General features: G+C 37.1%; 1 protein-coding gene across 1 annotated transcript; it reads right to left on the bottom strand.

Moving 5' to 3' along the window:
• Positions 1 to 7,834: 7,834 nt before the first annotated feature.
• LOC309381790 (uncharacterized protein) lies at positions 7,835 to 17,003 on the bottom strand (the record flags this gene model as incomplete). The annotated part of the gene is made up of 2 exons (XM_081933076.1): positions 7,835 to 8,184; positions 15,351 to 17,003. The coding sequence occupies 2 exons, from the start codon at positions 17,001 to 17,003 to the stop codon at positions 8,050 to 8,052; spliced, it is 1,788 nt and encodes a 595-aa protein (XP_081789202.1). The 3' UTR covers positions 7,835 to 8,049.
• Between the last annotated feature and the right edge of the window lie 7,255 nt (positions 17,004 to 24,258).

Below are 24,258 nucleotides of genomic sequence, written 5' to 3' on the forward strand. Positions count from 1 at the left end.
ATTCGATATCAAATATTTTCCTGTTAGAAGCAGTGATCCCTCCCCTTGATAAACAATGTTGAGATAATCACAGTTGATTCTTACTTCAGAAGTAGTCAGGGAAATCTATGTATTTACCCACCCATCCACCCACCCAGGGTTAGTGGCTGGTGATGGAATACGAAACAGAACATAAAATAGACACAATTTCATCCTCCAACAACTCAAGTCACACTCTCTCTCTCAGCCCAAATTACCTCACAGGACTATTGTTGTGGGGAAGGGAGGAGATAGGAAGACGAAGGAATATTAGATATGTTTGTTGCTTTGAGTTATTTATAAAAAAATAGTAAAACTGGAATAAAAGAAATGTAAAAAAAATAGCTTTTGATACTTTAGTTACTTCCTCACTAGAACCAGCCTTCACTTGCTGAAATCATGTCTGTTTTTAACAGGATTATACTGTATATGTTGGACAGATATGTCAATAATACTGTATGTTTAATTACATTTTCTTCCAAGATAATTCTGTCACTGAACTCAAGTTAAGCATTTATCAGTAAAAAAGAAAAGGATCCAAGAATGAAGGTGCTGAATTAGAATATATCTTCAATCTGATTGCTGTAGTCAGTTTAATCAGAAACTTGTGCTTTTGATAACTACAAAGGCTAAAGTCGCACAATGCATCTAGAATGATAACATTATCACTGTGGACTGACTACCTTAGAAAATGGCCACTTTGTTCTTATCTCATACATCTTTGTGTAAGAAATGTAAAAATCTTATCTCTTATATTTTATGGCTCTTTGGCCTCAATGTTTAAAACATTCCCAATTCTCCATTCTTCTTATTTATATAATAAAATGAATGTCCACCAGCATACCTATGTTGGCTTGCAAATAATTACTGTTCTTGAGAACAACATGATAGATGAAGGGTACAGTTCATCAAAAGATTGTGGCAGAATATTAAATAGATGAGTTTCTTCATTGTTAATTGTAGATTATATTCTTGATTTTCTTATTTGAAAACTATAAGCAATGGAAAAGACATGGTTTATTTAAAACTATAAAAAGATAGTTAATTTAAAATTAACAAAATGCAGATTAAACTAAAGTTATAATGAGGTAGCTTTTGTTTATTCAGAGAGGCCTATTGGATGAAATTGATTTGTTCATTAATTCTCAGAGTTTAGACTTTGCATAGGTTTGTTCTTTTCTTCTGGTAGAAAAATTAAAATCAATATGCCTAAATTATATGTGCTACTAATATTGTTAATAATAAAACAATTCCAAAATAATAAGCATATTAATTTTTATCATCACAGTTAGCTAATCTGAGAAGGCACCTCACCAACTAAATAAACCTTTTAATGCTTCCAGAAATTGCATCTCGGAAATCAGAGATTGCCAAACATTAGGACAAGAATTTTCCACTAGGAACAAAGGAAATCAGTGCCTTGGCTTTCAAATAAGCTTTGCAACAACTACAATTGCAAATCCATTTTTGCTTTACCATATACTTCATAAGAAAAATCAACGCTATTATCTATAATATTATGGTATCTCTGGTTAGGAACAAACTATATTTCATTATATAGGAAAGAAGTAAAAAAAATGCATATAATTGTGCTGTAGGATTGCTATTTTTGAGCTTCTAGATAGCAGAGGAAAAAAACATGTCCCACACATTATTTGGTAAAATATTATGTATAAACTGAGAAAGTATGGATAATCTTTAAAAAACATGATTAAAGTATGAGCCATGCCTTAGCAATACATATTGAAATCAACTGTTACATGCTGGTCTTACTTTGTAGCAAACATATGCCATTTATTTCTTGTGTACTTGTGTAAGTAACCTTCATTGTACAGAATCATTTTTCACATCAAGAGGGAAAGAAACTTTGCTAATGATTTCACAAGGTGCCTGCAGCTTTGCTAGAAGATTTTAGCACTTTGAACAAAGAAGATATGTGGAAAACAGAAGGTTTGAGAAGGAAAGTTTCTGGACTATTGGCAATAAAGAATAGCCTTTTTCTAGAATCATTGATATTGTCTAAGATGGATGCTGTCATATGATTATGCTTATGGAAAGCAAAAAGGACTTGTTTCTGAGTAAACTTAATTAGAACCGAATTGTAAAAACAATCGCAGAAGCTAAGCTGGCAATTGTTTCCTTTGTAATCAAAAATATTCATGAAAGACAAAAAGAAACATTTTGTTTTAGAACATAAGAGGGAAATGCCAGGATTTCCTCCCAAACTGACTGTTTTTTGTAAGAGAGAAACAGAATATGTATTTCTCTTTTGGAAGGCAGTCATACATGTATGGCAATTAAACAAACTGCGAAACAATTCTTTGTGTATAGCTTCTGGCTACAGTCCTAGCCCACCTTGCATATACATTCCCAAATGGACTCTATGATCCAATATAAACACGTACATTGATCTGTTGATGTGGCTAATTACAAATTTAATATTACTGCTTGTCAACATGTTGCATATTAAAGGTTTTAATTCTTGTTTTTATTTGTATATAATGATTATGGGTTTCCCTTTCCTACCATCATCATTCACCTCCCTCACCATCACCCAACAATATCATTAAATAGAGCTATGCTCTTTGGGGAACTCATTTGAACATTTTCTCTAATATTTGACTTTCAGTTAGTACTTAGTTCAGTTTTTGATTGCATATTTTTTTGATATTGCACTGATATATTGCTAATCTTGTGGCACCATAGAAACATCAAACAAAAACATATTATAAACTCTTAATCTTTAATAAAGTTGTCTTTCCACACCAAAGATTATGCTATCGTATATACACACTGATATTGGAATTTGCTCTAGTTAAGGAAAGGCTTTGTTACGTTTTCTGTAAATTAAAATAAAAGGAAACAGTACTTTAAATTAAAATGAAAAGAAAAATCAAATGAATGAAGAAGAAAGGAAAAAATAGACTAAACGGAAAGGAGGGCAAATAAGAAGCATTCGTTTTAAAAATGCATTATTTTATTCTTAGCAATCTCATCATCTAAAATTTCTCATGTTTCTCAAAGGTCTTTTTCCAAGGAGATCCAGTTTTGTTGAAGATTTGTTCTAAGGACATTTCCTTCCTTCCTCCTCTTTTCTCTTTTATTTCCATATGGCCTCATTTAAGGTAAATTCCTTGCAATTTGCCTAAGCTGGGTCTATTGAGCTATTAACATGCAGATGTTAGCAGCACAGATATAGGAAAAACAGCACCTTGACAGCCTGAAGTTAAAATTCCAGGCTGATTATTAGGGTTAGGGGTTGTGAGGTTTTTAGTGCTCTCTCTCTCTCACACTCCCTTCCCCCCTCTTTTCTGCCCCCTCTGTTCTTCCCCTCTCTGTTATCTGCAAGAAAATAAAAGAGTTTTTCCTGGGGTGTGAGTTTAGGGAGACCTTTCATTTCAAGCTCATCGGAGATTGATAAACCAAAACAGTCAATGGCATGGGAGCGCCTTTATAAGTGAGTGAATCTCTCTTACACACACACACACACACACACACACACACCACTTCCTATGTCCCAGTCAGAAATCATTGTTCCCATTTCTCTACTGACTCTATGTAAACATAATAAATGAAGACTTTTAAGGAGAACTAATCCTTCAAAAAAGAAAAAAAAAAACCTCCCCCAAATTACACCATGTTCCCTCAACCACTCCTAGATTAAGGATTCTTAAGGTCTCCTTCTCCCCTCTCCAAGGCCAGACTCTTTTAACTTGCTTTTATCTAATTTATCACTGACACTTAAACAACACATTCAAATAAGGAATCTGCACCCCTTCCCTCTTCTCGTCTTTCCTCTAATCTTTCACCCATTCCTTAACCCTTCCCACCCCCCTTCTCTGGAAATAATGTGTCTGACATTTATTAAACGAAGATAAAGAAACAGAAAATGTTTCCTCCCCAAAGTGGCCATATAACTAACAGACAGCTCTGGAAATTTATTTACTGACTGCCCACATAGAATGAATCTCCTATTAATCTACTCCACTGCGTGTATCCAAATTGTGATTAATAATCAAAAGAGTAACGCAAAGAGGTGAGTCTTGAGGTAGATGATCCCCTGAGCAAAGCACTTTTCTGCAGCATCTCTTCACATCGATGAGCTCCAAGTCTCCTTCTTTCCTGTTTTTCTGGCTATCAGAAAGAGGGCTTGCATTTGGGGCCATAACCTGACTGCTAAACACATTGCATGGAATGGGAAAGCCTCCTTTTGTGGAATGTGGTTGTAAAAAAATGTAATTTGTGGCCAGGTTTGAAGTTTTGCTGCAGGCTGATTAACATTTAATCACATCTCACAGTTCTAGTCTTTTTATTTTCAAGATGTTCCAAAGCAGAATATAATAAAAGTATGAATTTCTTCAGGTAGGATTGAGAAAATGTTTTTGTTTTTTTTGGGAGGGATGCAGCTGAAAAAATTTTTGTTGTGGATGACAGATTTGAATTATACACTTTCCTTTGGAAAGCTAGGTTTTACTGAATTTTTGAAATGAAGCTGAAGTTTTCAACAACACATAACTATTGTCCTTGCAGAAAAAGTAAACCAAATTAATATTTACATCCTTCTATTTATAGTAAATACCAGTGTACCACTTGTATACAATAATACTATTTTCTAATATTAGATTAAATATAACAATGGTTAACATTTATATAATACATTTCATGTGTTCAGAGTGCCTCATATTGATACGTTTATGTATGTTAAGCTATGTTTTGTTTAAACTTAGCTTATTGAATAAGTTATAGTTCGTAGTGTTCATACCACATAGTAATCAAAACCAATCAAGCCATGTTATAATTCAGTGTGATATGTGAAGTCAGCCATGATCTTAATTATCCTTATTTTGTAACATAGATTCCTATTCATCCAATAATGTAAGTAGGGATTTGGGGCAAAATAGAGAAGGCAATAGCTTTCCAAAATACTGCGATACAAATGTCTGCTTTCAAAACCTAATACTGTAAATATTGATTTCCTATTTCTCCAACATGTTGCAGCCCCACCTGTCCAAACTGCTTTTCCCCCTATTGAGTACAAATGTCCTTTGGATCCTGTGGGGAAGGAAAAAGCTGCTTGATGACAAGGAGTGACAAGACCTGTGGATAATGAAGTGATGAAGCAGTTCCCATGTTTTTCTCGAATCAGCTTAAAATATATATTTTTTTAAAAAATCAGCACTTCCGTTGATAAAATGAACTTCCTCCAGCTGAACAAATGTATCCTGACATGTATTTTCTTGAATTTTCAACATATTCTTCTAGATTATTTGGATCACTTGACTGGTAAGTTTTAGGCTTAGGTAGATCTTAAAGATCTAGCTCTCTTTTTAGCTTTTTAACTTTTTAGCATAGCTTACTGTGTTTCTTGTAAATTAAAAAAAAACTTAAAGGGTGTGAAAATTGTTCTACACGGATTCAGAACTTTCAAAAATATTTCCTATTGATTTGGGAGTAGAAATCAGGTTGACATGCTGATAAATTTCCATCTAATTATTTCATTTCTCTTCTGCAACGTTTACAATGCTGTTAAAAAAAACAAAGTATAATCAGTTAGGAAATGCCTAAATCTCTTTTTTTCTCTCTTGATGATATTTTGCTTCACTGCAAAATGAATTTAAAAAATAGAAATGTACATTTGATCCAAAATGATCTTAGCCCACTTTCTTCTATGCTAAGGATGCTAGCTAATTTATTGAAGTTTAATTCAGAGTAAATATGCTAATTGCTTTATTCTGCAAAAAGCTGAGAAATGTTTCTGACTTGCTTTCTCTCATTCTGCAAGAACTAGGCTGTGCATACAACTGCACACTGGGTTAAAACCAAAACAATCCCTCCAACACACCCGCACACTTGGTTGTAGGTGTCCCATTTTTTTTCCAATTTACAATGGTTAAGCAAACCATGGTTTAGCACAGTGATGGCTAACCTTTTCCAGACTGAGTACCTAAAGTGTGCATACTTGTGTGTGAATATGCGTGAGTGCGCCTGAATCCCCAAAATGAAATGTGCTACCGTGCATGCACCGTGAATTCCTGTGCATGCATGCACTGTGCATTCCTGTGCATGCATGCACTCTCCCTGCATATGCCCAACCTCCTGCATATGCATGTGCAGCCCCCTCATGTATCCCACACATGCGTGTGCACCCCCACATGTGTGCATAGCCCACCATATGCACCCCTATTCATTGCATGCACTGTCCCCTGCATGCACCCTGCCCCCCACACGTGTACATGGGGGCTCTGCACGCTCCCACCCCACACACATGCACAGCAGTGAAGACCAGCTGGCCACATGTGCAGCAGAGCTGAATTGGGGCGACAGCTCACATGCCATCAGAGAGGGCACTGCACACCACCTCTGTCATGCGTGCCATAGGTTCGCCATCATGAGTTTAGCATCTTTTATAAATGCAGCCTGTGCATGTATGTGAACTATGGGCTCCAAAATTGTCCAATGAACTTCACAACTGTATAGGTAGACTGAGTCAATTTCCTCTAGCTCCCAATCTACTAAGAATTCACTGAGATATTGCATTCAGCTAAAATGAGAGGGAGCTTTGTTTGCCTAATTGAGGTTTTGGAAACCCAGCCAATGTGGCTTACAAGTCCTCCATCCTTATTGCATGCAGTGTTGAATGAACCCAGCTAATTCAATACATGTTAACTAAATCATAGGTTAGCATGACTTTTAATGTAGTTTTCATTGACCTGGTATCTGCAAATTGCTATGCTTACATCAGAATTATGAGAATTTTACACATCTTAGAAGACACCAAATTGAAGAAATCTGTACATTGAATTGTTTTCACAGAGGCTTACGTGCTATTGGTATAATGATGTGACATACTTTTTCTCCCCTATGGGCTCACTATAAACATTAGGTTCCTTGTATTGTCATTTCTTATAGTTTCCAGAAAACAAAACAATATGATGCACATTTTACTCATCTAGAGTAACTGCATTTTATTTTTAGCTCCTCAAAATGTATTAAAAAACAGGATAGTCCCAAATTCAGTTCACTAGTTATTTTGCAACAAGGCACAGAATTGGAAATCAGCATAACTGGTGAACATATCCAAATAGCAGATTGTGGCATTGTAAAGAAAGAACAGCCATGTTTGATTCTTTACAACAGACAGACAAAATGTTACCAAAGCAAGGGAACCATTGTTTTTAATTTTTAAAAATGCTAAAACACACACACACACACACACACACACACACACCTGTTTAGTATGTACAGGGCAGAATTTTGGAAGTTGAAACTCTCCTAAGAGGTTGATTATACCATTAAATGTTGGGAAACAATATGAAAATATTCATCTTGTACATAGTGCATTTGGATTATTCTTGACCACCTAAGGACTACAAATGTTCAATTCAATTCAATATTCTTGACCACCTAAGGACTACAAATGTTCGATTCAATTCAGTTCAATACAAACAAGTTTGTTACCAGTACCAAATATTATGCTGTCTCAAAATACATATAATGTTGCTTGAAATATGAAAGCTTAGTCTAACATTCATATGTTTTCCACAAATAAAACAGAGTTGAATATAATTTTAACAACACCTAAATTAAAATCCCAGGATCAATGTAAGAACTTTATAATGCCTAGGTTTAATTCCACCAGCTTCAGCAAGCCTAATTTAAGTAAGATTTCAGTCTTGATCCAGCAATCATATTAGTTGTTTTATATCTACAGCAGAAAGTGGAATTACTAACATGCACACAAAAATCCTTCTGTAGCCTGATATAATCAATGCCTCTATTTTAAAAAGTTGAATACACACTTTTTGTTGTTGTTGTTTAAAAATACATTTTTATTTATTTTATTTACTTAGGGTTCCAGATTGCACGGTGAAGGTTATACAGTATATACAGTTCATATACAGTATATACAACTTAAATTCATTTACAAAAAGCCCACCTTTATTCCCTTTCTTTTTCAGCTAGCTTGAAGGAGATGACAAAGAAAAATATTCTTTTTTTCTTGTGTACAACCTTCCAGTAACAAGGAATATTTCAGTAGTGTTGTATTACAGTTTCCATCATAACCAGTTGTCCAACACTTCTGTATCCGAACAAAGGTGAAAACGCTAGTTCACTGTACTTTTGTTTTGTTAGCTGTGTTCCAAGACAAAACTCTCTCACTTCTTCCTAAACACAGTCAAAAGGGAGAATCAATTTTTAAGGAAAAATACTGTTTATTGGAAAAAATAGTTTCTACTTTTCTTAAAATTTACCTGTTTCTAGTTCATAGGAGTCAGAGAATTGTGTTTGGGAATTTTCCAATGAAAGTTCTACCCATCAATGTAAATTCTTTCAAATTCAGAGACAACCAACTAGCAAAGCAATTCACAGGATGTTATTTTATTTGTAGTACTGATCATTTCCTTTCTTCAGACATGGAGAAATGTAAATATCTGTACATTTGAATTTCAGAGGAGAAAGGGGGACTTGCTATGAAGATGTATGCTTCCTCTTCCGCCTAACCACTCAACCTCATCTCCCTGTCTTCCACATTCTTATAAGCTTCCTTCAAGTTTATTTTCCCATCTTTTTCTTGAGTGATTTAAATGAAAACAGAAGTTTCTTTTACCTCATCCTATCTAGCCAGTTATGTAAAAGCAACTGGAAAATATGTGTGTAAATCTTCTAATCAACTCTGTTTGGAACCTTTCCTCTGCAATGAAACAATCTCTGGAAAAGAAACCCTCCAAACTAGAGTTTTTTAACAGTCTAAAAGAACTTTACAACAAGTAGTTGTTTTCCTCTTCCTTTTATAGAGAAAGTTTTCCATTATAAAAGGTTGGCTGACTCAGCAATACTACCAATTCTTCCCCCAAACCCATTCTTATGCCCATTTGGGATACCCCCCACTACAGGCCAATGTGAATCCTCTAGAAGGATCTATGACATGGAGTGGGCTTGTCCCAAGAGGGACCTTTTATTTACTGTACTTGGGTCCAAACATCATGATCTACTCTATGACTTGTACTGTGGAAAAAGTTCATCTTAAACTAAAGAACTTGCTGGAAATGTGTGGCCTGAATTATTAACAATGCTTCCGCCTTTTTTATCTGAAAAACATGTTTTCCCTTTGTCAGTTTACGCTAATCGCAGCCAAATATCAGGTTTCTTACTATCTGCATATGATTATTTTTTTATGGTAGAAAGGATACATAAGGATAGAAAGAAATTTCTCATAGGATTACAGCTTTGTAATCTAAGGTTTGTTGGATGCATATCATTTTCCACAATATCTCAACAACGTAGGTATTTACCACCCAATAGTTTCATTTGTTAATCTTGCTTAATAAAGCTTTACTTAAAATAAGAGGAATTATTTTCCAGTAAAAACCTGAGGCCATATTGCCAGTAGTTTGGAAGAAACCAAACGGTATATTCGAATTTAAGATGGCATTCAATCACGTTTTTAGAAATATGTTTCACTGAAAGCAGCAAGTCACTGCATATCACAGACACTCAGGATCATGCAAGATGATTTGAAAATATTCCTTTGAACTCCAGACAACCTCTTTGAAATATATTTATTTCCTGGGATTAAAAAAAAATCCTATTCAACAATGCAACTTTGGAATTTTCAGCAAGAGGGGCCTCTAATTATCCATGTTTACATCCATCAGGTTGCACTGTCCAAAACAAAATATATCCTTACTTTCAACTCATTTAGTTGAACAAGATTGATAATTGACTTCTCCAAGTTTCCAGACTGATCTAAAGGAAATAAGCTTTTCAAACCAAATCTTTGGAATCTGATCTATAAGATAAACTGGAATATTTTTTCTTTAAAAAGAAGTCTCTAGAAGAAGGAAACGTTAAATCACTTCTGTATATCCAATATGTCACTAGGAATCAAGCTCAGATCAAGGCAAGGCTGGTCTTTTACTCCATGGTAAGTGTATTGAATATGATGTGATTGTAGCTTCGCCTGGCTAACTTAAATCTAACTTTTAATGCCTCTCTAGATAGTACTTCTTTTTCAGATCTATGTGCCTGAAATAAACATAACAGTATAGCTGAAATCACACCTAACACTGAATCAGGATTTGTAGATCTATCTGTGTGGGTTCTTGGCTTGCAGATAATGTTATAAGCTGTTGTGTATGGCTTCATATATAAGTCTAAATCCAAAACTAACTAACCGTATTTTAGCAGAACATTGCATGGGAATCACACTAATGTCCACTTTTGAAAATAAGCTTTAAAGTTTAACTTGACAAAAGTCCCTGTATCTCTATAAAGAAGTGTTACATGCATGATATTAAAAGTTTTGAAACTTTATATTTCTGTTGTAATTGTGAGTGCCTACTGGCTTGAATGTACAACTGATTGGAAAATATATTTTTCATATTCTATGAAAAAATGCACTAGTATTTACACATGCACACAAGGAAATGTGATTTCATAAAATGTTATAAATCACTTTTCCTCTATACCATAAATGGTATCTATTTGTAGAAAAACTGTCATTGCTGTAGAGATGACTGATCTAAAGTATCATGCAAGGAGATCAAAATCTAGTTGTTGTACTTTTCTTAACACCAATTGAATTTGACTATCCCAGAAAATTTTGAAAAACATGCCAATATCACTGAGTAGCCCTGAGTGTTTTGAATGCAGTATCAAAACATGACATTAGAGACAAAGGATTTTCATACACAACTCTGAAGTTCCCCCGAGCCTCCCTTGTAATACATGTGAATGCTGTGAAGGTAAAATAGAAAAACAGAACCAGTTTTAAACCCACTATGCATGTTAAGAAATGTGGGATTTTTTTTGCATTATACTTACAAGATCAAATGTACATTCTGTGTCATGTGTGAAAATGTTCCTATTGATGCTTTGAACATCCATTGTGAATGCAGCCTAAGCTGATACATCACAATGATTTATACACCTACATCCACACAAATCTCACATATAAAGCAGCTCCATTCCACTCAAAATACAGAACTTGATTACCTGCAAAACCTGTCCTGGCATACATTTGAGTGGAAGAATCATTTAATTTTACAATATTGTTTGTGTTTGGGTATCTATGTAATTGTTTCTTTTCTGACAATGCATACATGTACTGTAAACCACATAAGCAACAAGACATATACATCCACAATATTTAGAGTTAGACTATCCTATTCTGTAATCAACAAAGGTTTCCCATAAAGTACTGAAAAAACAGTATAACAATTCTGCAGCATGTAAGATCAGTCCCCAGATTCAATCAGACTAACTCACTTGAGTGTGCAATTTCAATATTATTTTCATTACTTGAAAATGTATTTTCCACATTCATACATATACCATGATTTTTCTATTCCTAGTATTTGTATTTGTGTGACATAGAGCGTTCTGCCTGACATGTACAAACAAGTGTGAATACCACTACATCGTGTTTGCATGTCTTAAGGGGCATTTTCATTTTTAAGAACTATGAACTAGCAACTGTATCAGCATTTCAGCACAAAAGGGAAGGTTCTCTACTGAAATGACTGGGAACAATTCAGCACCAAATCATTTGCTAGAGGTTTATGTGACAGAACATGCTAGTAGCTTTTACATAGAATAGAATTATTCTGGCTTAATATATAAATTGACTTTCCCCCCATGCCAATTGTCCTTGCCTCTTTTTTATTTATTACTTTTCTAATATTTTAATAAGAATGGTAACTTAAGTTTATGGGGTGATCAACATTGCAACTAAACTCTGATCCAAGGAACCAGAAGGCAGTTTATATAACACAGTACTGTCTGCAGAAAAGCAATTCAAGCTTGGTTGTATTGGAGAGGGAACAAGTATGCCTTGCACCATGGGGGTGCAATTTCTCTTTCTGTCTCATACACACTCACACCCACATATTCACACCTCTCTTCAGCAGCAATACCCTACAACAGATGGGTCCTTCAAACTTATTCACGAATACAGAAATGGTGCAAATATAAGATTGGAAGCAGCCTCCTTTCCCCATTTTAACCAATACTTCATATATTATTTTAGATCTCTTTTTTCTCTTTATTTGCATGGCTCCTATAGGCAAAGCTCAGTGAGAAGTTCAGGAGAGAAACTGAAGAGGTATGTCAATATTTGGCTTCCATCGAATTCCACATTCCTTTGAATAGTCAGCCCTGCAACTAATGCTGCATCCTGCTTGGCAAACACAGGGACTCCCTTCTTTATCCTAAGCAAAACTGAACTCCTATTTTGAACACCAAAATAAAAGGACTGGGCTGGGTGAGGGGTTGCAGGTGAAGACAACTGCAAAAAAAAATTCCTTTTTCCTTTGCTTTCTTTCATAGTCTTCCTTGGTCACTTTTCTAATCCATCATGAAAGAATTCCAAAGACAATGATCTAGATTTTCCCCCCTGAAAACTCTTATATTCTTATTTTCATCATTCTATATTCTTGGTATATTTTAGCAAAACTAATTCATACCAAATAAATGCTCAAAACTGGGGGAGTTGAGGGGGGAGAGAAAGAGGGTGGGAGGGAGGGAGGGGAGAGAGCTGCCAGCCAGGAAATTCTTAATTCAGCTCTTTCACACAAAGCCTTAAGTTATGTAATGCACCCGGGAACAACCAGGTTTTCTCATTCTTTCTTTGTTGCTTTCAAATATTTGGGACTCACACAATTCAATGGACAGCTCTTCTGCATAAACACAATGAATGGGAACTACATAAGGACACTGCATTGCCCAGATTTTTGGAGAGAGAAAAACTCAGAATATCTCTCTTTCTTCACTGAGAACAATTTTCACAATAAAACATCTCCCACTTAACAAAAATGCAGGCTTATAAGGTGAACAAAAGTAACCCAATAATCCTAAGGAGGTTTATTTAGAAATAAGATTCTGTTGAGATCAATCCTTCTTACTCCCGTGTAAAAGAGAATTCAGTATAACCACAACCTTTTTTTTTTTTTTTAAAGTATAATTTAGCTGCAAAATTTAAATGCCGTTTAATTAACCAAAATTGGGAATAGCAGAAATTGTAGTGTGGGGTTTTTTGTTATTGTGATGAGAGTCTTATTTTTTTTTTAAATCATACACATTTTCTATACATTCCACATTTGGTTTGTTTCATTGTTGCACTTAGAAATCAATTTGTAAAATTCAAAGTGCAGGAATTTCTTTCTAGATAAAATCTGGCGTTTCAATCAATTCATTTCACCCAGCTATCCCCAATAGGATTTTGTCCCCTTCTTCGGGAAAGCCTATTTTAATAATAGATGCAGACAAATATTGGTATCTATTTCCAAAATATGTAACTGTTTGACTGCACAGTTGAGAATAAAGTCAGTTGATGCATAGCTTGCTTATAGATAAAATCATGTAGACTTAGGGGTTCAAGGTCCAGTAATTCCAGAAGGACTTACCTCCTGATTAAATTTGTTTTGCACTTTTAAACTTTTTTTTTTGCTTCTGGTATTTATGGATTGTGTAGCAAGGCCAGATCTATTTAGGGGCAACTGTACTCTTTCTTCCCTGAGATAAGATTTTGAAACTGAAGAGATATATATCCCTCTTACAGTCATAGAGATTTTCTACTCTCAGAGATGAAGATCTCAATTTAAATTTGAGTTTGGTGACACAGAGAAATCTTGGAAGACAAAGGGGTATATTACACATGAAACAATAAAGAACTATTTGCATGAGAGAAAGGGGTCACTTTTTTTCTCTGGCAAAGACAAAAGAATTCCTCTTTTCTACATTTCACTTTGGAGATCAAATTGTCCATCTGTGTTTCATTCAAATTTACCCCTGGATCCAATTTATTCTTTCCAGCAAATGTTTAAATAAACAGAATATTACTTTGGGCTACTAATGTCAGGGATCTATTAACCAAAAAACAATTGCTTGAAAAGATGCAAAAATGTAAAAAGAACTTTTTCCCCTTCATGCAGGAAAGATAAGGACTTTTTGCTTCTACTTTTGTTTAAAATATTTTTTCTTTATTGAAAGAGAAGAAGAAGACTTTTCTTTCTTCTTCTCAAAGTTCTGGTATTGGGGATAAAGTAGTCAGATTGGTTTTGCTTAAGTTTTAATCAGGAAGTGAATGGAATGGGGAGGGGAGTGATCCTTTGATGAGTTTAATGTGCTGCAGTTGAAAGGCCATTCCATTTCTCTTCCAAATTAAGGAAGAAAGTTGGGGGCTGGGAAGAGAGCATACTTTTAACTTTGCTAATGGGGGAGGGGGAGAAAAGAAAGGTCTTTCACTTGGAGAGGGGAGGGAGTCTTGTCCAGAAACTTTCTCATTCTCTACAACACACCCCCACAGCTTTTCCAAATTTCACAGCATGGAACAAACCACTGCATGTTAAAAGGAAAGGAGACCAGATTTTCTCCAAAAAGCCTGTATCTTTTTTTAAAATTATTGTTATTGCAGCTCCTATAATATAAATGTGCAACATGAACAAAAACACTGAATCCCCAACTAAAGCATAGAAGTTAGATATTTATACTCTATTTTCAAGTTACTTTCTCTTACTGTCAACATTTCTTTTTAATCATTTATTTTGGCTCCCTATAATCATTGTCAAGTAAGATTTAAATTTTTATAGTTTCAAAGGTGTGCAATTTTATTAAGAATTACTGATTGGATGGGCTCTTTAAAACAAAGCCAATGGCATAAATAAAAGAATATCAGAAATGGCAAGAGAATGGAGATTTTCAGGATTCTTTTTAAAAAAAAAACTTGAGCTATTTGGGAATCAAAAGTCCATTCTTGTTTTGAAAACTTTTAGGCTTCAAACTTACAGCCACTTATACATAATTAAACCCCACAATTCCTTCTGAACAATTATATATTTGATTGCACTTTTTTCTATTTAAAAAACATTTTTATCTATTTCATCTAGTCTTACTTTGGGGCAAATGAGTTTAAACATCATCAATTATTATTATCACCTGACTTGGAATTAAAGGCCACTGAAACCAAAAAGGTTATTTCCAAGTTTATGTACTTGAGATTGCAAGATCGTCTTCCTTTTCTTTACAGAATATATTCTATTTTTTTTTTCTTTCCCAGCCACACTCTTCCCTCCACAAAAGACAAATTGTTGCACATAAACTAATTTAAAATCTTCCATCTAGACTTTTTCAAAACCATATCCCCCGAATTTCAGGCTGGGAGGCATGGGGATGGCATTGCCCCCCAGCTGCCAGGTCCAAAGTGGGTGCGTTTTGGCAAGGGTGCAAGAGTCTTTGACGCATAGGGAGGACGCAGGACATAGATCCCCATCGGAACCCACGATTAATGCAGGCGTACATGGAAAAGTGCCCATCAAAGTAAACGAATTCCTTACAGGCCCGGGACTGGTGCTGAGCAAGCGTTTGCAAGGCGGGGTGCCCCCCTTTGGGGTCTTCTTCCTCGGGATCTTGGGGGGCCTCCCTTTGGCCTGGTCGACTCGACTTCTCCTGGCACTCCTTTCCGAGTCGCTGCTCCCTTTCAGCGGTCTATTGGCCAGGCTGAGGAGGCCAGCTTTGGAAGTGGGAGAACACCCTTTGGCCTGCTCGGCTCTGCGAAAGCCTTTCCCATCCACATTGAACCCTTTGGCGTAGCACCACAGTTTCGATTGCCTGATAAGCCGGTCGAAATGGGCCCCTCTGCCTGACCCTTCCTCGGAGGTCTGCTGAAGCGCGGCTTCCTCGGTTTTATCCTGCTCATCGGCTCGGACACCATTGGGAATGCTCAAGAAGTCGACTTCTTCGCCCTCCTGGACACCCAATTCCGACGCCTCCCTGACGCCTACGTTCTTTGGCTGCGGTCTTTCGCTAGGGCCGACCGGACGAGAATGCCGGGCCTCCGATCTGTCCTGCTGAAGCTCCTTGGGCGTAGTGGTAGCAACCGGCTTGAAACTTTCCAAAGTGGAAGCGCGCAACGTCCTGGCCCAAAAGATCAAGTTCGGGTCGGGGCGCAGTGCTTTGGCCACACTGGGGAAGACTTGAGAAGATGCATTTTGGGGAGGGATGCGGGGAAGGGCGGCCTGTCTGTACCGCGTGCTTTGCACTGAGTCGCCACTGCATAGAGAACTACTTTCTGACCCGGAGGAGCTGCCGTCTTCGCTACTGCAGGAAGATTCGTCCTCCTCCTCCTCCTCCTCTTCATCGTCGTCTTCCTCCTCCTCATCATCTTCCGAAGAATCGCTGGAAGTTGCCGGGCTTGAAGCGCCGCTGGAATCCGAATCACTGGAATAGCCAGCCGACGTACCTTGCCTCTTGGAACCGGCGGTAGAGGCTGAGCGAGCTTTCTTGGCCAGGCAGCCGCAAGTGGAGCGCTTAGGGCGCCCGATCTCCGGCTCGCGAGGCGGTTGACCGGTTCCGTGCGCCCTGACTGCCGAGTGCAGGAATTGCAAGTCCCCGGGGTAAGCGTTGAGGACGCCGGCCAGGAGGTGCGCTCTACCGTTCCGGCTGTAGCTTTTGGAAGGCGACGCAGCTTTCTCGTAGCTTCCAGCAAATGGAGCTCCGAAGAGCGCTTCGCGCTTGGCGCAGCCGGCACCCAAAGTGGCACGAAAGGCGTGGTGGTCGGGTTCGTCATACGCCGGGAGTAACTGGGACCGCTCGAACAGGACCTCGGCTTCCCTCCTCTTGACTTTCCTCTTCCTCTTCCTCCTCCTGGGAGTTAAGGCCTTGCAGGAGGTGCAGAGGGCCTCCAGGTCTGCCTTGGAAATGAGCGAACACTTGACGGCGCGCATTGGCACCGACTGGATGGCTTTGAGAGTGCGCAGCTCCTTCAAGTCGCACCGGCGACTCTGGATCTTGAGGCTTTCCATTTTTTTGCTCACGGCGGCCCGAGGAATGTCCTTAAAAAGGTCGCTGAAGACCTGGGTCAGAGCAAACATCCTCGTGCCGTTAATCTGCAGGTAACCCAAACTGATGCCGTCGATTTCCTGATAACCCGCTTGGAAATCTCCATTGTAATCCATGGAAGTGGCGGCGGAAGCCGCGGCTGGAGCCATCCCGCAGGTCAGAAACATGTTTAAAATAAAAACAATAATAAAAGGGAGGCCGCCAGTGGGGAGCTAGTAGAAGCGGCTCTTCTTCCAACCTCTTCCCATTTCCCATCTATGCCCCCCTCCCTCCCAAATCAAGCGCTCATCGTTGAACGAGAAATTTTCCTTTCAAATGCATCTCTTGAGGATCCAGGGCTGCCTTTTCTTTTCCCAGCGCTTTATTCTCCACTCTCTAAACATCCCCAGAGAAGTCCAAAGGAGAAAAATGTCTTCTCTCCGGTTATTATTTTTCCTCCTCCTCCTCATATCTTTTCTTCTTGGAATCAAATTTGCCCAGGAGGGGCACCGAAGAAATCATCTCTTAATCAGTCCAATCTTTAAAAACAAGCAGGCAAGCCTTTGAGCAAAGAATCATTCCTGCACAGCAAAAAGCAATGCTTTCAGCCCCCCCTCCCAGACACCAAACAAAATCCATGGCATGGCCACCTTTTTTCCTGCTTCTTTCTTTAACAGACTTGAGTACAGTATATTATAGGAAACACCCCACTAAATAATTTTCTCCAGAGTGCAAGCTGATTGGGTACTTTAACCTGGTGATGTCACAAAACCCCCAACATTTAACACACACCCCTGTGTTAAACCCTTATATATATATATACACACACATACATACATACATACATATAAACCCGTTTCATTTAAAAGTCAATCCTACACCCTCCTCCAAGCTGGAAAGGAGTTTCATATACTCCATCCTGGTGCATATTCAGAGAAAATGAATGGGAATATTTTTATATTTGTTATCTTAACAGGTGTGATTCCATATATGCATTGGCTTGTATTCCTGAAACTTAATACTTATTTTTGAATTCACATCTGGAAGAAAACTGCAGCGTTACCGATTTGTATAGCATATATTTATTGATTTTTTTCATTTTTCAATGAACTGAAGCATTTTCTCTCTGCACATTCTATAGGTATGTTTACATAAAGCTAAAGGTCTAATTTTTAAAATAATATCTTTTTGGGAGGGAGAATATTTTTTGTAATACGGGTGTTGAAATTTTTATTAATTTTAGAATTTGCCTCTAAATCTTTCTGCTCAAGAATGATACATATTCATGTTTTTCTACAAAAAAAGCTTGTCGTACAAGCAACAATTAGCCAAATTTTAAAAATTGATCTTCAACAATTACAGCTTCTCTTTAATAGGCTCTTAAGTATCTGGGGAAATTCTCTGGTAAGATGTATAGATATCAAACTCTCAGAATAATTTTGTTTTTCACGACAGTTATTGCTGCTTTATTATTATTATTATTATTATTATTATTATTATTATTATTATTATTATTAGTAGTAGTAGTAGTAGTAGTAGTAGTAGTAGTAGTAGTAGTAGCATTACCCTAAGAAGATTATTGCAGTTCTCATCGGTTTAGAACCTAAGTTGCAATCTTGCATACAATATCCTATAAGTAAGCTGCCTTAAATACAATTGGATAAACTCTTGGATAAATATTCATAGGATTATTTTATATTAAAAACATATTTAACACAATAGAGGAGGAAGCTGAGCTATGCCTGTCCTACATGACATGAAATGAATGGAAGATCTGCAAAAACACAGAGAATGTGAGTTTTGTTTTATTTATTTTTAAAGGATTGATTTTCAATCCCAAAGCCCAGAGCAGGATGTATACAAGACTTAAAAATGAAAAACCCTGTGTGAAAATAAATTCATTTGACCCTGAATTTTAAAAAAAACATTGATTTCTGATACTGCATTGAATGTGCTTTCACATCTTAAACCCTCTTAAAACAGAAGAAAATTAAATACACATCTCCAGGTACATATCAGATTCCATACATACATAGGGACTGCCTCATTCATAGCTCACGTCAAATATTTTGCACATGTTCACCTTACCTTTTGCATAAGTTGATTTCTTTATAGAATTTTTCATAACATTTTCTTTCTTGTAGTTGCCCTATACATCTTAAGTGATTTCCTGTGTTTGATAAGTACAAAGTATGCTTCTGTAAAACCAATTGCCAACAAAAGCATTTGCCATTGTGTAAAGTATGTCTTTTAATCATCCATACCAAGGATGCCTTGAAATTGGAAGTTTTGGCTTTCATAAATATTCTACAAAATGTCTTCCCAGTTCTTCATTTTTAGCATGAGGGACTTCCCATCAGATAGGCAAATGTTTGACACTGTTTATAAATGTTCTCAGCTTTGATACCTATATATCTTATAAATCTGGTTCAATATGTAGTGTATCAATGGCTATTAATATACATTTTTGGCATATGATTCCCATTTGCCTCTATTGAGCCTACAGGTTGTTGGAGTTAAAAGGAGAAGAGGAATCATAGCACAATCCTAATTGAAGAAGAATTCTTGGTCATATTTACCTTGATGTAAATTTTATGTTTTTCAGTGAAAACATATAGATCTGTATCATCCTGAACTTGCTCATTTCAGAGGAATTTATTTTAAACCAATGTGTTCAGAATCATAAGAATGTTGTAACTGTAGGGATACTAAAGCAATGTTTTGTTCCAGCAAAGGAGAATGCATAGGTGATAGATTTAAATACAATACAATAGCAGAGTTGGAAGGGACCTTGGAGGTCTTCTAGTCCAACCCCCTGCATAGGCAGGAAACCCTATATTGTTTCAGACAAATGGCTACCGAACATCTTCTTAAAGACTTCCAGTATTGGGGCATTCATAACTTCTGGAGGCAAGCTGTTCCACTGATTAATTGTTCTAACTGTCAGGAAATTTCTCCTCAGTTCTAAGTTGCTTCTCTCCTTGATTAGTTTCCACCCATTGCTGCTTGTTCTACCCTCAGGTGCCTTGAAGAATAATTTGCCTCCCTCTTCTTTGTGGCAACCCCTGACATATTGAAACACTGCTATCATGTCTCCCCTAGATCTTCTTTCTATTAAACTAGACATACCCAGTTCCTGCAACTGTTCTTCATACATTTTAGTCTCCAGTCCCCTAATCATCTTTGTTGCTCTTCTCTGCATTCTTTCTAGAGTCTCCACATCTTTTCTACATTGTGGTGACCAAAACTGAATGCAGTATTCCAAGAGTGGCCTTATCAAAGCATTATAAAGTGGTATTAACACTTCACGTGATCTTGATTCTATCCCTCTGTTTATGCAGCCTAGAATTGTGTTGGCTTTTTTGGCAGCTGCTGCACACTGCTGGTTCATATTTAAATGGTTGTCCACCAGGACTCCAAGATCCCTTTCACAGTTACTACTGTTGAGCAAGGTACCACCTATCCTTCTATATCTTTAGCCTATCTTCTGGAGTGTTGGCTATTCCTGCCAGCTTGGTGTCATCTGCAAATTTGATGAGTTCCCCATTTATTCCCTCATCCAAATCATTGATGAAGATGTTGAAGAGTACTTGGGATAAAACAGAGCCTTGGGGTACTCCACTGCATACTTCCCTCCATGAAGATGCAGTTCCATTGAGGACTACACATTGAGTGCAGTTGGTCAGCCAGTTACGAATCCATCTGGTGGTGATGCTGTCTAACCCACATTCTTCTACTTTATCTATTAGTAGGTTATGGTCTACCTTATCAAATGCCTTACTGAAGTCCAAGTAAACTATATCGATGGCATTCCTCTGGTCCACTAATTTTGCCACATTATCAAACAATGCAATAAGATTAGTCTGGCATGATCTGTTTTTGACAAACCCATATTGGCTTTTGGCTATTACTTTGTTTGCTTCTAGATGTTCACTAATTCGTTGCTTGATTATATTTTCCAGAATCTTTCCTGGTATTGAAGTCAGGCTGATAGGTCTGTAGTTTCCTGGATCTGTTTTTTTACCTTTTTTGAAAATGGAAACCACATCAGCTCTTTTCCAGTCCTCTGGTAGTTCCCCGGTGCTCCAGGATCTCTGAAAGATATAGTTCAGTGGTTCTGAGATCTCGTCTGCCAGTTCCTTCAGAACTAATCCATTCAGTCCTGATTATTTGAACTCATCTAGGGTAGACAGGTGCTCACTTACCATTTTCTTCCCTATTTCAATTTGGGTTCCTAATCTGATTTTTGTGGTGCTGTTTTTGATAGGTTGGACTGTTTTATCCCTTTGTGTAAAGACAGATGCAAAACATGAGTTAAATAGTTCTGCTTTCTCCCTGTTGCTTGTCACTTTCTTGCCACTTTCTCCCAGCAATGGACCAATTGTTTCCTTAACTTTTCTCTTGTTGGAAGAAGCTTTTTTTGTTATTTTTTACTTTTGTGGCAAGCCTTTCTTCATTGTGAGCCTTAGCTTTCCTCACTTCATGCTCGGGCTATTTGCTGATATTCTGCCTTAGTTATGTCCCCTCCCCCTTTTTTTTATACTTATCTTTTTTGTCTTTCAATTTGTCAGAGAGTTCTTTATGCCACCATGCTGGTTTCTTTTGGGAGCTGTTATTTTTCTTCTTCATTGGCATTGTACTAGACTGGGCTTTTGTAATCTCATTTTTCAAAATTTCCAAGCTTCTTGAGTTGTTTTCCCCTTGAGGATTCTCATCCATGGAATTTTTCCCAAGCTCTCTCTTAGTTTATTGAAATTAGCTCTCTTAAAGTCCAAGGCTCTAGTTTCACTTTGTTGTACTATTTGTGTTTGCATAATGTTGAATTCCAATATTGCATGGTCACTTGTCCCCAGGGTTCCTGTGGCTTCAACACTTTCTATCATTTCCTCTCTGTTAGTGAGAATTAAGTCCAATATGGCCGAGCCCCTTGTTCCCTTCTCTACTTTTTGGGAAACAAAGTTGTCTGCTAGGTATGTTAGGAACCTGTTGGATCTTCCACTTGGTGCAGAGTTTGTTTCCCAGTTGATGTCAAGGTAGTTAAAGTCCCCCACTACTATTGTGGTGTGCTTCCTACATACCTTAGTTAGCTGACTAGCAAAAAGTTCATCTACTTCCTCTGCTTGGTTGGGAGGCCTATAGTATAGACCTATGGCAATGTCATTTCCCCCCAACCTTTAATATTGACCCAAATGCATTCAAGATAGTTCTCATCATTGTTGTGCTCTATTTCTGTAGAGATATAGTTATTTCTTATATATAGTGCAACTCCACCTCCTCTTTTATTTGGTCTATTTCTTTTAAATAATTTAAATCCTTCTAGCTGTATTTGTCCATTTGTCAGTTTCATCCCATCAAGTTTCTGTAATGGCAACAATATCGTACCTGCCCTCTTTTACTTGAATTTCTAATTCGCTCTGTTTATTCCTCATACTCTAGGCATTGGTGTATAGACATTTGAGTCCATTTTGATTGACCCTGTGTTTACTGTCTACATAACCTGTGTTATGCCTGACTGCCTCTATTTTCTTGCCACTTGTATGATTCATGCACATGGTATGGCACTTACTATTAAATGCTCGGTTTTGCTTGACAGCGGGAGTGATAATCTTACCCGCACAAACATCTGTGTTACATGCACTGATAACCCTATGAATTTTAGATTACTGGGGACAGAAATATTCTGTATCAATTAATTCTGTCTCCACTGTTCAGTTTAAATGTTTATCCAGAAAATCTGTGAATTTAATGCCAAGTAATTCAGTCCCTTTCTTGGATGGGTGCAAACTATCTCTTTTGTACTGTTTTTCATTGGACCAGCTGCAGACATCATGACTAATAAAAAGAAAGCCTTCCATTTTATACCACTCCTTTAGCCACACATTAAACTCTGCTACACACTGGCCCTTCCCTTTTTGTTCGTTACATACTGGTAAAACCTCTGAAAAGATAAGCCTACAATCTATACTACTAAGTTCATACCCCAAGCGCTGGAAATCATTCTTCACAGAAAGTACATCTTTTTGGGACAGATCATTTGTGCCAAGATGTATAATAGCATCAACGTCACAGTCCTTACTTGCATTCTTGACTATCTTAAGAATACACCTCTTGTCTCTGCTGGCAGTAGCACCTGGCAGACACCTGACCTCTTTTAAAACCTCCATATCCTTTCCTAAATTTACATCCCTTATAATTGAATCACCAACCAGAAGGTGACTTCTCTTTTTGCATACCTTGCTCTTTAATTCATCCTATCAAGCCAGTGGAATTTCGATGCAGGATTGGATTTCTAAATGTGCATTTCCTACATCAAGAGTGAAGAAGCCTGCATAAGAACGAACTATGTATTGTGTCACAAATGGCTGGAGCAGATGGGTTGTGCGCCTGTAGGAAATTGGGAAGTTCAAGCTTGCACACTAGTTGCTCTGTATTCTGGAGGGTGTCAGTTCTCTGTTTCTCTAGCCCTTGTTCTAGATTGAAGTGATAAACCATAATATAACACAGGGCTCAACATACTTTAAACACATTTTACCGAGTTCATCTGGATGTTAACCTACGAATGTCTGGCAATACATTGAATGAGAAAGGAGATGAAGATTTTGGGATTTTTGGTCATACTTCTGTCTGTGCATCTATCTATTCCTTTTGCAATCATTTTTATTCTTGTGTTTAGTAACAACTTGTGTTGAAACATACTCTGGAGAAAATGAGTTTTCCTTTGTACCATAACTGGTAGTTGAGCTTAATGTTGTCATTTTTACCTCTAAACTAATGCAAGTTAAGTAATGCTGAACATCACGTATATTACAACGAGGATGCACAACAACATTTCTCACTAGAGCGTCCTAATTTTTTATTCATGATTGGAAGAACATGTCCCCTTTTTTAGAATGAAATTAATGTTGTGGTAGTACTGAACAAATCTTGCAGAGATTAATCATAAATGTGTACACTTTTTCTTTCTTTCTTTTCTTTCATACCTTTCTATTCTAAAGAATGGCTGCTATTCCACTGATGTAGATTTTAGCACAACCACTGATATCTTTCAAAAGGCTTTTAGACCTTTCTGTTGCTATTTTTGAACATTATGAGTGTCTAACTATCTTCCTCCCCTACTGTAACAATATTTACAATATCTTCTCTCCGCAGATAGACATTTTTCTTCAGCAAATATTATCCACATAGGACTCTTTTTGTCTTTAAAAATAATTTCATGAGATTTGGAAAGAAGTTAAGTTTTAGTATTAAATCTCGAAAAGGGCTCAAAATTGTTCTTCGACTAAGAGTATAAAGTGGGCTACAAGCATCAAACAATATTTAAAGAAAATGCAATAATAAAGTTTGCATTATGCAGAGTATGCTATAGTCTAAATCTCTTTTGCAAACAAGATTTAAAAATCTATTAAAAAATATTAACATAAAGCC

This window comes from Natrix helvetica, assembly GCF_964273705.1.
Source record: "Natrix helvetica genome assembly, chromosome: Z".
In the NCBI taxonomy this organism is placed as follows: Eukaryota; Metazoa; Chordata; class Lepidosauria; order Squamata; family Natricidae; genus Natrix; species Natrix helvetica.